Consider the following 12355-nt stretch of genomic DNA (forward strand, 5'->3'; position numbering starts at 1 on the left):
CTCTCTCTCAACACCCACTATAGGGCTTTCAAAAATAAAGCAAGTAATCTCTCTCTCTCTCTCTCTCTCTCTCTCTCTCTCTCTCTCTCTCTCTCTCTCCTTGCCAAAGCGTAGAGAAAAAGCAGATATTGCGTCGCTTGCTGGCCCCTTTTTCCACGCCGCAAAATCCGGAAAAAGTTGCCACGTGGCATTTCAGCCGCCAGTTAGGGTTTCAGCCACTTTAGGATTTCAGCCAGCAGTTAGGGTTATAGAGTTTCTGCCAATTAGGGTTTTTGACAGAAATTAGGGTATGCAAGAATTAGGGTTTCTGGTAGAAATTAGGGTTCTTGCTGTCGGTAGCCACGTCATCACTTTGTGACATACCCCCCTCTTGAAAGCATTGTAATCGACCGCGATTACACCTGCAAAACCGACAGAAGCCATAAACCGTCTTAGCAGACATTGACTGTTAGTACCTACGTACTAGGAACACACATCTAGCACATGTACCAAATCGACAGTCACATCACAGGACATCACTAGACATCACAGGAAATCACATGGCATTCAACATTCATTCGGATCTTAGACCATGATTTATCGGCAATGTAGCTAGCAATCACATCTAGATCCAATCAGGACCTCATCGATGTCCGATTGACTGACTCCTATTGTAACCATGTCTATTCGAGATCAATCAGACCAAAATGCTGCAGTCATTTCGTCTATCAGTTCCTGCACTCAAAAGAAGTCAAGAACAAATCAGTATCATTATCAGGAATTCCATTTCATAATGTCATCCAACAAAATACTATCAGCTCTCAATATCCTCGAAACTCAAAGAGACATCAGTGACTTTAGTATCAAAATCAAGGCATCTGTTGACAAAGGAGCGAAGTGACTTCCCTCTTGTGCATCCCACTGCACCAGATCTCCGGCCAAGCTGAATTCTGGGTTCCGTTTGGAGTAGACTATGCTAAACCAAAAGCATCGAGGTAAAGTTTCACAATCTGAGGAGTATTTGCTTGGTCCTCCTCCTCCATCCACTTCGCATGCAATGCAAGATAGTTCTTGAACTTAACCAAGAATCGCCTTCGGACTTTACCTTTCTTCGCATCCATATGTGCCAAAATCTGTTCAAGAACAAGGATCTCCTCGTTTTCTTCCACTTCGGGTTGCTCATAGGGCTTCCCATCATCAGACACATCACCCTTAAAAGGTTTCAAGAGACTCACATGAACTGCATTGTGAATCCTCCAAGTATCTGGCATTTTCAATCGGAAAAAGACATCTTTTATCTTTTCAATGAGCTGGAAAGGTCCGTAGTATCGCATACTAAGCTTTGGAAAAAGCCTCTCCTTTCCCTTTTTCTTTCTTAGGCGTGCCTTCTCAAAACGTAAGAGCACCCAATCATCCCCCTTAAATTTCAAGTCGTGACTATGGCGATCCGCTGCCTTTTTCTGTCGTTCTTGAGACTTCTGCAAAGTCTCGCAAACCTTGGCAAAAGCCGTATCCAAATCTTGCGTATATTCATCCGCTTCAAAAAAAATCTTATCTTTCGTGCTTAGGAAGGGTGGAACCTTCGCAGCACCTTCAACAATCTCAAATGGTGTCTTCCTCGTCGAAGAGTATATTGTGTTATTGTAGGCAAATTCCACCAAAGGTAAGTACTTTTCCCATTGAGCCTTTTGATCCGAGATACAAGACTTCAATAAATCTAAACCACTAAATTGGCAATCTCAGATTGCCCGTCAGTCTGCAAGTGGAACGATGACGAGAACTGCAACCGCGTGCCAATGTTCTCCCAAATTGCCTTCCAAAACAAACTCGTAAATCTGGGGTCTCTATCGGAGATAATCGTCTCAGGCATGCCATGTAATTGGAAAATCATCGTGATCATTCTGTGTTCTCGGGAAATCAAAAATGAAATCCATTGCAATCCTTTCCTAGGGTCGGGTGGGTATGGGTAAAGGCTGTAACAATCCCTGTGCTTTATGCCTGTCAAACTTGACCTTGTGGCATACTAAGCAACTGCGCACAAACTCTTCCACATCCTTTTTGAGTCTCGGCCAAAGGAAATATCTCTCTACCCCTTTCATGGTGGTAGCAATGCCGCGGTGACCCGTAAAAGGTGGACAGTGGCATTCAGTCATAACCTTTTCCCTCAATGGCTGTGTAACGCACAACATGGTTTTTCTCATCAAGTAGCCTTCCCGAATGGAGTATCCTGCTACTGTCTCCCCATCCCGTATCCGTGTGAAAATATCTGCAAAATTTGTATCTGTGGCATACTCATCGACCATATCCTCGAAGCTCCCATGATGTATCGCGGAAATAGCTAGAACCAACGGCTTCCGAGACAAAGCATCTGCCACCACATTCTTCTGTCCCTGCACGTGGACAATCTGGAAGTGAAACTGTGACAAGATGTTCGCCCATTGCATCTGCTTTTCCGAAAGTTGCTTCTATGACAAGAAGTAGCGCAAACTTTGATGGTCTGTAAAGACAGTAAAATCCGCTCCGAGTAGGTAATGCCGCCACTGAGTAAGAGCATGGATAACCGCCTGGAGAAAAATCTTGGCGTTCTTTTGTTCAGGTCAAAACATAATCAACCTTTATCCATCGTTCAGTTCTCTCCCAAAAGAATGAGTAAAGAAATTGAAGTTCATCATGTACAATCTCTGAGCCCTTTATTTGTCAAAGTCACTTTCTCAGCTCGGTAGTCAACCACGGTGTAGTTCTTGTGGTAACAAGGGATTCCGAGTAGAACGTCACTTGCGTGCGCTGAACACCCCTGTCATTGCAAACAAGTTTGCCAATGCTCGGTGTAGTGGCAACATCCCGTCCGGGTGTTAGTTGAACTACCTCCGCCTGTGGCGTCAGTCTGTCGGGCATAATTCCAAATCGAGCCGCCAATCTAAGTGAAAAGAAGTTGGTCTTGGCTCCTTCAAAAGGGCTTCCTGATCCTTCACTTTGCCCCAAAAAGTGGCAAAGTTTGTACTTTCATTCATTTGATTCGGTGGAGGTCCCACGCCATGTGGTACCAGTTCTGCTTTTCTATCTGCCTTTCCTGCCACGTTCCTCAGTTGCTCTCGAACTCTCAGGCCTGTCATTGTCCTTATCATTCTATTCTTTCGGTGCCTTTTTAGGGCACTTCGCGGAGATATGTCCATGTTCCCCACATCCAAAGCACTTCCCCTCTCTGATGAAGCGAGCTCTCTCCTCAGGAGTAAGCTTGGGTCGTGCATCCTTTTTCTCTGGGTTTCTCTTTTGCTTTCTACTTTCATTCCCAGAAGTCTGTTCGCCTCGTTGTGTCATGGCCTCATCTGTGGGGTAGGTCAGACTGCCAGAGTGAATGGCAAAGCCCCGCTTCGCATGACTCATCAACTCTAAATAGAAGCTGACTTCTGTTCCAAGCAGTGATCTCGGATCTATGTAGGTAGACCCAAGGTGAACCGCTCAATCTGTTCTCTGAACGAGATCTTCTTGAATGAAGAGGCGGGTAGAAAAGAGCTCCAGAATCTCTCACAGTAAGCATTTATTGTATCTTTCTTGGTCATCCGAAGATGGTTCCAAGCAGCAAGTATATCTCATTCATACTCTTGCGTCAACCAAGAAGAAATAAAACGCTTCTTAAATTTCAGCCATTTAACTGGCGCAGTCTTGTTTAAAAGAAACGTGGGCCACCGAGTGTGAGCATTCCCCTTAAAGTAAGAGGCAACTCTTCGAATCTTGAAGTGCTTTGAGTAGCTTCCTCCCGCGAAAGCGATGTCAAACTGTTGTATAAAAGACAAAGCCTTCGAAGCATCTGAGTATCCTGAAAAAGTATCAAATTTAATCGAGTACCCACCTTCCTTAAACTCTTGAGACTTTCTTGCTTTTATCTTCCAGAAAGTCATACTGGTTGGCCTTTTATAAAAATTCTTCTTGTTCGCATAAAAGTTTCCGTCATCGAAATCTGAGTTGTCTGTAGACGAGTCCTCAGTAGAACTGTCAATCACTGGGCGAGATTTAGGCTTCTTTGTCTTTTTCTTGCCCTTTTCGAAGCGTTGTTTCTTGCTTCGCTTTTTACCTTTTCTGTCTTCTTCGCTCGAATCTGAAGAGCTAGAAGAACTGTTAGAGGAAGAAGAAGAAGAAGAAGAAGAAGAAGAAGTGGGTACTCCTTCAAAGTGAACATGCTTCTTCTGTTTCTTTGCTTTGTCAAATGTCGACTGATGACCCAAATAACCCAGGAAGTCAGTGCCTTTCGTTTGCTTTTTGCCGTGCTTTTTGACTTTCTTTTGCGCGTCAAAAAGTTGAGCAATCCGTGCATCAACCACCTCTTCTAATTCCTTCTCTGAATATTTCTTGTGAGCAGAGGTTTCTTTTGAGAGCGGGTTTCGGGGGTGGTGTAGTGTTTTCTGCCACTGCTCGTGTAGTTTTTGAAAAGAAGTCTCGCTCATATATTTTGCAAATTTTGGGTCCTTTGCAAATTTGAGCATAATCTTTGTTGCGTCGCCGATCAATTGACGACGCTCCATCTCTCGTCGCTCCGCCTAAGTAGGCCGTGGCGGGCCATACTTGCTGCCGAAATCTTCGTTGTGATCCCTCTCGCCTCTCCAGATGCAGAGGGAGTCGACTGATCCTTGCGTGAAGCCATAGGTGCCGCGGAAAAAAAATTGGGGATGAGATTTCCCGTAGAAGAGAAATCGGCTGTGCTCTGATACCACTGTAACAGACTTGGACACTCCAAGTCAAGAATCAATCACCACAGCACCAAATAACCACTTCAAAACAATTCGCAGATCACAATAGAGTTGCACTGGCCTGGCGGCGTTCCGTGCCTAGAGATATTGGCCCCAAAGACTGGGTTCCTTTCAGTATTTCTTTATGTATTAAATCAATGTCAAAGTACAAGAGAGCGGTTAGGGTTTCACTATCAGACTCTGCGTCCAGATGCTCTGCAGAGTGAGCCCCTCTCCGCTTATTTAATGATTACAAGGGATGCCCAAAAGCAGAGCTCCAAAAGCTTCAGAACAAAAGCAAAAATTCTCTCTCTCTCTCAACCTTCTATAGGGCCTTCAAAAATAAATCAAGTAATCTCTCTCTTTCTCTCTCTCTCTCTCTCTCTCTCTCTCTCTCTCTCTCTCTCCTTGCCAAAGTGTAGAGAAAAAGCAGATATTGCGTCGCTTGCTGGCCCCTTTTTCCACACCGCAAAATCCGGAAAAAGCTGCCATGTGGCATTTCAGCCGCCAGTTAGGGTTTCAGCCACTTTAGAATTTCAACCAGCAGTTAGGGTTAGGGTTTCCAGAAATTAGGGTTTCTGCAAATTAGGGTTTCTGGCAGAAATTAGGGTTTGCAGGAATTAGGGTTTATGGCAGAAATTAGGGTTTTTGCTGTCGGTAGCCATGTCATCACTTTGTGACAACCACCATTTCTAAGCACCAAGGATAAGATATTTGAAGCGGATTAGTACACGTGAGATTTGGATACTGCTTTTGCCAAGGTTCGCGAGGATGTTGAGAATTCTCAAGCACGACATAAGAAGGCAACTGACAAACATCGACGCGACTTGCAGTTGAAGGAAGATGATTGGGTGCTTTTCGGTTTGAAAAGGCATGCCTAAGGCATCGAAAGGGAAAGGAGCGACTTTTTCCAAGCTAAGTATGCAGTACTATGGCCCTTTCCAGATTCAAGAGAAAATAAATGATGTATCCTTCAAACTGAAGTTGCCAGATACTTGGAAGATTCACAATGCTTTTCATGTGAGTCTCTTGAAACCTTTCAATGGTGAGGTGCCAGTCGACAAGGAGCTTGAGGAGCAACCTGAAGTAGAAGAGAGCGAGGAGATTCTCGTTTCAGAACAAATATTGGCTCACAAGGAAAGAAAAGTGATACGGCGGTTCTTAGTTAAATTCAAGAACTATCTGGCATTGGATGTGAAGTGGATGGAGGACCTGACAGATACTCCTGAGATACTAGAACTTTACCTTGAGGCTTTTGGTCTAGCTTCGACTACTCCGAGAGATCCCGAAGATCAGCAGGGTTGAATCTGGTGCAGACGGGACCGCACAAGAGTGGAGTCACTCCGCTCCTTTGTCATAGGTTTCCCAGATGGAATAAAGCCATTGATTTTTCTTTGGATTTCAAGGATACTGATGGGCTGATAGTATTTTGCTGTATGACTTTATGAAAGAAGTACTTTGAACTGGGAATTCCCGAAGTGAATCTTGTATACTTGTGCTCTCTCATGTGAGTAGTGTTTGAAAGAGGAAATGACTGCAGCATATTGGTCTTGTGACTCCAGAGAGATGAGATGGACATGATAGCAATAAGAATTAGTCAATCGAAACATCTGTGGAGATGTTGGGTAGATCTAGGTGTGATTGCTGAACATGTTGCCGATAGATCATGATCCAATATCTCGATGGATGTAATGATGTGAATGTGATTTGAATGTTCAGTGAATGTCATCTTCGTGCAAGTGTTGGATATGTGTTGTCTAGTGCGTCACTGCTTGGAGTCAGTGACTATTGAATTGTTTTCTGGCTTATGTTTGATTTTGTAAGCATAATCGAGGCTGATTACAATTGCTTTTGGAAATTGAAGGCCATGGGCCTATAAATTCATTGCCAGGGACTCTCTTTCTCAGATTTGGCTTGGGAGCACTGAGCACAGAGGACCCTTGTACATTGTACTTTGCTCAAGCATTAATATAAAATAATACCAAAAGGGGCGCCTGACTTTGGGGCCAATACCTCTGGGCACGGAACTACGCGGGTCCGTGTCGTCTCTTGTAAGTGTGATAAGTTCTGTTAAGTGGTTTTAGGTATTTTCTCATGTGTCATGCCAAATTCCCGACTTTGGGTGTCCAAGTCTGTTACATAGGGACGACAATATGATAAATTCAACGCATCTAGACATCTGCTAAAGATCAGTGAGATCTGGATGTGATGAGTAATCGATTCATTGAATTTACAGATTATGTCTGAGATCTGGTTGTAGACAAAGATGTAAATGACAATGTGATTTGTGAATTTGATCCTAGTGCATTAAGAGTTCTATTTGGATGAGATGACTGGATACTATCTTAGTGCATCAACAGTTCCAAAAGGATGAGATGGTTGAAGTTTTGAAGTAGATGAGATGACTAGTATCACACCATCCAAAAGCTGTAAGAAGTGGTCAAGGAAACCAAAGACGAGAAGTTTGAGCATAGTACTATGTTGAATGGATCAACAGAAGTCATCTAAAGATAATCATGTGGAAGCCCCCTCTAAACGAGGAGTTCTCTCGAAAGTACACATTGAGGTAACCATTGTCTCAACGCCATGTCGGACTGGAACAATGACTGTCATTGCAAGCTCCAAAGCTAGAGTCGGGAGCCACTCTCTGAAGATGGGAAGTCCCCCTTTTTTGCTCGATCTTGGGTATCGAGAGTAAGTACCACCATAAAGAAATCTGAGACAAGCTGGAGTAAAATCGCTTCCTCTGTAATTGAACAGCACAACTTGAGTCTCATGGAACTCGAGACTTATATAGGACCACATCAGAGGTAAACGTGACTTGCCAAGAAATGGAAGCCAATGGAGGTGGACGTGATCCCCCAGGCCCTAGCTACTCAAGCAAACCCCTTGAAATCAAATCATAAGTCCATCACTCCTGTCAAGATCAAACTATTGGTACAATTTAAACAATATGCTAAACTTTGTACAGGCTCATAGCATATATACTCCCACTGTTGTAAAAACACCAAGTTTTGAACTTAAAGAAAGAACAACCCACAGTAGACAAGAGACATGGAGTGGAAAAGTCTGGCGCCCCTTTCAATACTTCTTATCATTATAAATTATCCACAGAGAACAACTGCCGGGGAGTCACTCTGCAGATGTGCAACCATGCTCTGATTGTTGAGGATGACCCCCTAGGCTCATACCTATAGGCACCAAGCCCAAAAGCAATTGATACAAAAAGCTGGCACTGATCCCCAAAAGCAACAGCTTAAATAAGGCACCCAAAAGCTCTTCAGTTTTTAGTGTAAAATTGCTACATCACCACCCGGAATTCGTGCCGCAATTTACTGAAGTGTTTGTATGGGCTGCCACATCATCAGTGTCGGTTACTGATTTTCTCTCTCTGTTCGCTCTGGCTGGCAAGTGTAATGCCATGTCGTGACTTTTGTCTTTTGAGGTTGTTTCTTTCTTATCATGGAACCAGCTACTCTTTGATGAAGACGACACCTTGCAGGACTTTCACCAAAAGTTCTGGAATGCTCATCTACCCGTGGAAACTTTTAGACTGACCACTTTTGATGAGCCGGGAGACATACTTGTGTGGACTGCCAGGGGTGTTTGTTTAGGGCCCTATGTCTCTCAAAAGGGAACTCTACTCCTCTTGTTTGTTTTGTGCAGGTTTTTGCTAATTCAAGTTCTCTCTATTTGAATCTGTTGAATTTCACCACCTATTCTAGTAGAACCAGCCGCATGCGAAACACAAATGGTTATAATAAGTGTTACTTGAAACATCTTTAGTCTTTGGATGGCATAACGTGTACTGTGGATGAGCATTTATTTTCGTCCATACGTGAATGGCTTAGAGTAGATGAATGCATATGTCTGGGTTGAACTTGAGCCCAACTTGAGCTCATTATTGAGGGAATGAATTCTATTTCTAGGATCTAATGGGACAGTTGATGGTCAAGGAGAGATGTGGTGGAATATGCATGCGAAAGGTAAGCTAGATTACACTCGCGGTCATTTGGTGGAACTCATGCACTGTCAGGATGTCATCATATCAAATTTGACCTTGAAGAACTCACCATTCTGGACCGTTCATCCAGTGTACAGCAGGTGACTCCCTGGACTGAAATCTATTTTTCTTCTAGAGGAGGTAATATTGCAGTGGTTTTGAGAAACTTAGAAAGCAGATAAACTGTTCAAATTTGCAATGGGGAAGGGGGTGCCATTCGTTACAAAAGCTTTATGTCAGCTCATTTTCTTAGTGACATGTTAAGCCTCTGCAAGTCACTAATTTCAAGTCTTCCATTTTAGGCAGGGTTGAAGATAATATTTGTGTTTGTTGAGCTATAAAGGCAACATGAACATTCCTTGCACGATTCAGCCATGTTGCTGTGGCCAGCATCTGTATCAAGAGGATCTCTGTGTCCAACAAAGGAAACCTCTGTAGGAACAGCTCGAGTTTTTGTGATTTTTGCTGCTCCTCATTTTGAAAGGGATGCCTGCTAATTTATGAAATTTTGTTATTGCCATTTCCAAGGGGTTGAAATGGAATACGAACTAGGGTTTTCGTATTTTGATTCTTAATTTGTTGTTTTATACTTCCAAATTGTTGGCTACCATTTGCTAAAAGTTTGGGGCAGCATTTGAACCATCACGTGAGAACTGTGCTTGTGCACATCATATGAAAGCACTTTGAGAACCTGCTGACATGCACCTTGCCTCTACTCTCATGTTTTAATCAGTGCCTGAAGTTTGACCTTTTTATTTTGTTTGCAGCAATGTGCTTATTCAATATCTTACTATTTTAGCTCCCATTGAGTCATTCAACACCGATGGTATTGATCCAGGTATGCTATAAATTAAACAGGATCTTTTTGCGGTGCACTTGCGCTGGGCGCAACCATCCACAGCTAGTGAAAATTGGCTATTTTGCAGACTCGAGTTCCCGTGTGTGCATCGAGGACTGCTATATCCAAAATGGGGATGACCTGATTTCTATAAAAAGTGGCTGGGATGAATATGGCATTGCATATGGGCACCCAAGCACCAAAATTTCAATCCAACGCATTGTGGGCGAAACTCGATCGAGTGCAGGGATTGCATTGGGTAGTGAAATGTCAGGGGGGATTTCAGCTGTGTATGTGAATGATGTAACGGTCCATCATGCGGCTACAGGGGTGCGGGTGAAGTCGGCTCAAGGGAGGGGTGGTTATGTCAACGATGTGTATGTCTCAAACGTTATGCTACACAATGTCAAGACAGGCATTGGATTTACTGCTCTTTATGGTGAACATCCTGATGGTAAATACAACCATACTGCTATACCCCAGGTAGAGAGGGTGTATATACAAAATGTCACAGGGATTAACATAACATTAGCTGGAGACTTTGAAGGTCTTGCAGATTTTCCTTTCAAGGACATTTACCTTGTAAACATTGCATTGGATGTTACATCTCCCCATAGCAAGTGGCGCTGTGTCAACGTGGGTGGATATTCGAGCTCAGTGCATCCAGAACCATGCTCCCAATTCTCAGCCATGGTCCTGTCTTGAGGTGTGTATTCTTCACTTTTTGGCCTACATAAGGCCCTAGTAAAGCATGGAACTCTTGGGAGCAATTGTGGACCGTTGGATAAAGCTTGTCGATTTGTGCCACATGGCAAGTTAATGATGGAAAACCTATTTTCTTAAGCATAGTCTTATTTGTATCTCTCTCTCTCGTCCACGTGTGATGTCTTCCAATTTTCGCCTGCCGTCCACGTCCACCTACGCCTACCCCTATGAGAGGATAAGCGAATGAAGAGAAGCCAGTTCTAATTGAGCTCTATCTAGTGGCTATAGTTGGATTCATTTGACCTTAGTATGGCATGTCAAATGAATTTAGACAAAGGGGTACATATGTGAGCTATTGTGGGTGTGTTTGTGGGCTTTGCCAAAGTGCAAGCAAATTCTGAACAGAGATCAAAATTGAAAAGCAAATTCTTTTGAAAGTATTGTGGCTGAAAGTGTAACACATGTTCATCAATATCAATGTAAGATCAACTACATGGCAATAGAAGGCTCTTGTTAGAAGAACCAAGTCTAGGTCAGGTCAGCTTAGATAGCTACATACAAGGATACATTTACCCATTGCATAGGAGTTACTCGAGCCTTGCTGGCATTGGCTACCATCTACAATATGAAAAATTTTGTCATGGCGTCGAGATATTTCAAGACAAGTTAACTTTTAGGAAGAAAATTGGTACACATACAATTGTAAGCAACAAAAGAACACTAAGCGGTCGTCGTTCGAAAAAAATGACCCCTAGATAACCGAACTCCAACGAGCTTCAAAGAGAGTCCTAAGTCATTTAAGCCTCCAAGCTATGACCCAAAAGTTATGTGTTCTAACCAAGAACAAATCCTAGTACAATCTCTCCCAGTTGCGAAGTTTGATCCATTGAGGGTACTGCAAATTTTGTAGTCTTTTTTTATTGGCACCACTCTAAAATCAAAAGCCAATCCAAACCTTGTTGGCAAATCTTCCAACCCGATTACTCCTCTCTTCCCATGTTAAAAGAGAAGGTAATTGATGAAGTGTTTCTTCAAGCCAAATCTTTTAAGTTCATGACCTTGCATGGCTTAAAGATCCAAAGATGGCAAGAAGGGGTAAACATACTATATGGATAACCTTAATATGCAGCTTGTAGCAAGATCAGTAATACCAAGGGTAAAGAGGTATGATTGTCCAAAATACAACTCAAAACGTACTCCAAGTAGTCAAAAGCAAGCAAGACACTGAAGACAACTCCAACCGACAAAGAAAGAATCACTTAAATCTAGGAGAAAGAAAGGACTACATTTTCTAGAAAACATTATTGAATTGGACTAGGCCAGAGATTTTGGCTACTTGAGCTCGCTGCTGCTGCCCCCCCCCCCCCCCCCCCCCCCCCCCCCCCCCTCCCCCTTGCGCCATCGCTCCCCCTCCCCCCCCTTCTCCTTCTAACCCTCGCGCTGCCCCCCCGCGCTGCCCCTCGCCCTCGCGCTGCACTCCCTCCCTCCTCCCGCCTTCGCGCTGTTTCCCCCACCTTGCCCAGCCCGCCTCCTCTTGCCCCCTGCTGCCCGCTGCCCTCCCCCCCTAGCCCTCCCGTTGCCCCCCCCACTCCTTGGCTATTTTCTCCCGTCCCCCCCCCCCCCCCCCCACAGCCTTCTGTACCCGTGCTCGCCTCCTTTTCCTTCCCTCCACCCCCCCCCTTTTTTTTGTCCGCATTATCTCCGAAGGGTTTTCTGCGCCTGGCTCTGCAACACCTTTTCTTCGGACAAGTGTTCGGCGTTCTCGACTGTAGATTGTTCCGCTTCTTCGACTCAACAGTAGACACAGATGGAGGCTCCAGCTCCGCCACAGAGGGACTTGCCTGAAGCCCCCTCGCCCGACCCCGCTGAGCCCACCATTCGACTTGCTCTTTCGCCGACAGAGCAAGCGAGCCTTGCCGCAGAGGTAGAGCGCTTGCAGGCGACTTCTGTCATCTGCAAGGTTCTCGGCACCCGTCCTAGTAGAGGAGAGCTGCGAGACCTTCTCCAGGCTCGCCTTCTCGCAGAGGTGGGCAAGATTTTGGATGTCTAGATCCTCGGACGGGGGTACTACCAGATCGAGTTCGAGACTTCCGAGATGGCCTCCAA

The 12355-nt window shown here is 44.4% G+C and overlaps 1 protein-coding gene across 2 annotated transcripts in view; it reads left to right on the top strand.

Moving 5' to 3' along the window:
- Positions 1 to 10406, top strand: part of LOC147439466 (putative polygalacturonase) — a 33443-nt gene extending 23037 nt beyond the window's left edge. For both annotated transcript variants that reach the window (XM_086485308.1, XM_086485309.1), the window contains exons 4-6: positions 8633 to 8807; positions 9474 to 9544; positions 9633 to 10406. In XM_086485308.1, the coding sequence (XP_086341434.1) occupies positions 8633 to 8807; positions 9474 to 9544; positions 9633 to 10249 (863 nt within the window). In that variant the 3' untranslated portion in view covers positions 10250 to 10406. The remainder of the gene's footprint in view (positions 1 to 8632; positions 8808 to 9473; positions 9545 to 9632) is intronic.
- Positions 10407 to 12355: the final 1949 nt, after the last annotated feature.

This window comes from Adiantum capillus-veneris, chromosome 16 (genome assembly GCF_014529385.1).
Source record: "Adiantum capillus-veneris isolate H3 chromosome 16, ASM1452938v2, whole genome shotgun sequence".
Lineage (NCBI taxonomy): Eukaryota > Viridiplantae > Streptophyta > Polypodiopsida > Polypodiales > Pteridaceae > Adiantum > Adiantum capillus-veneris.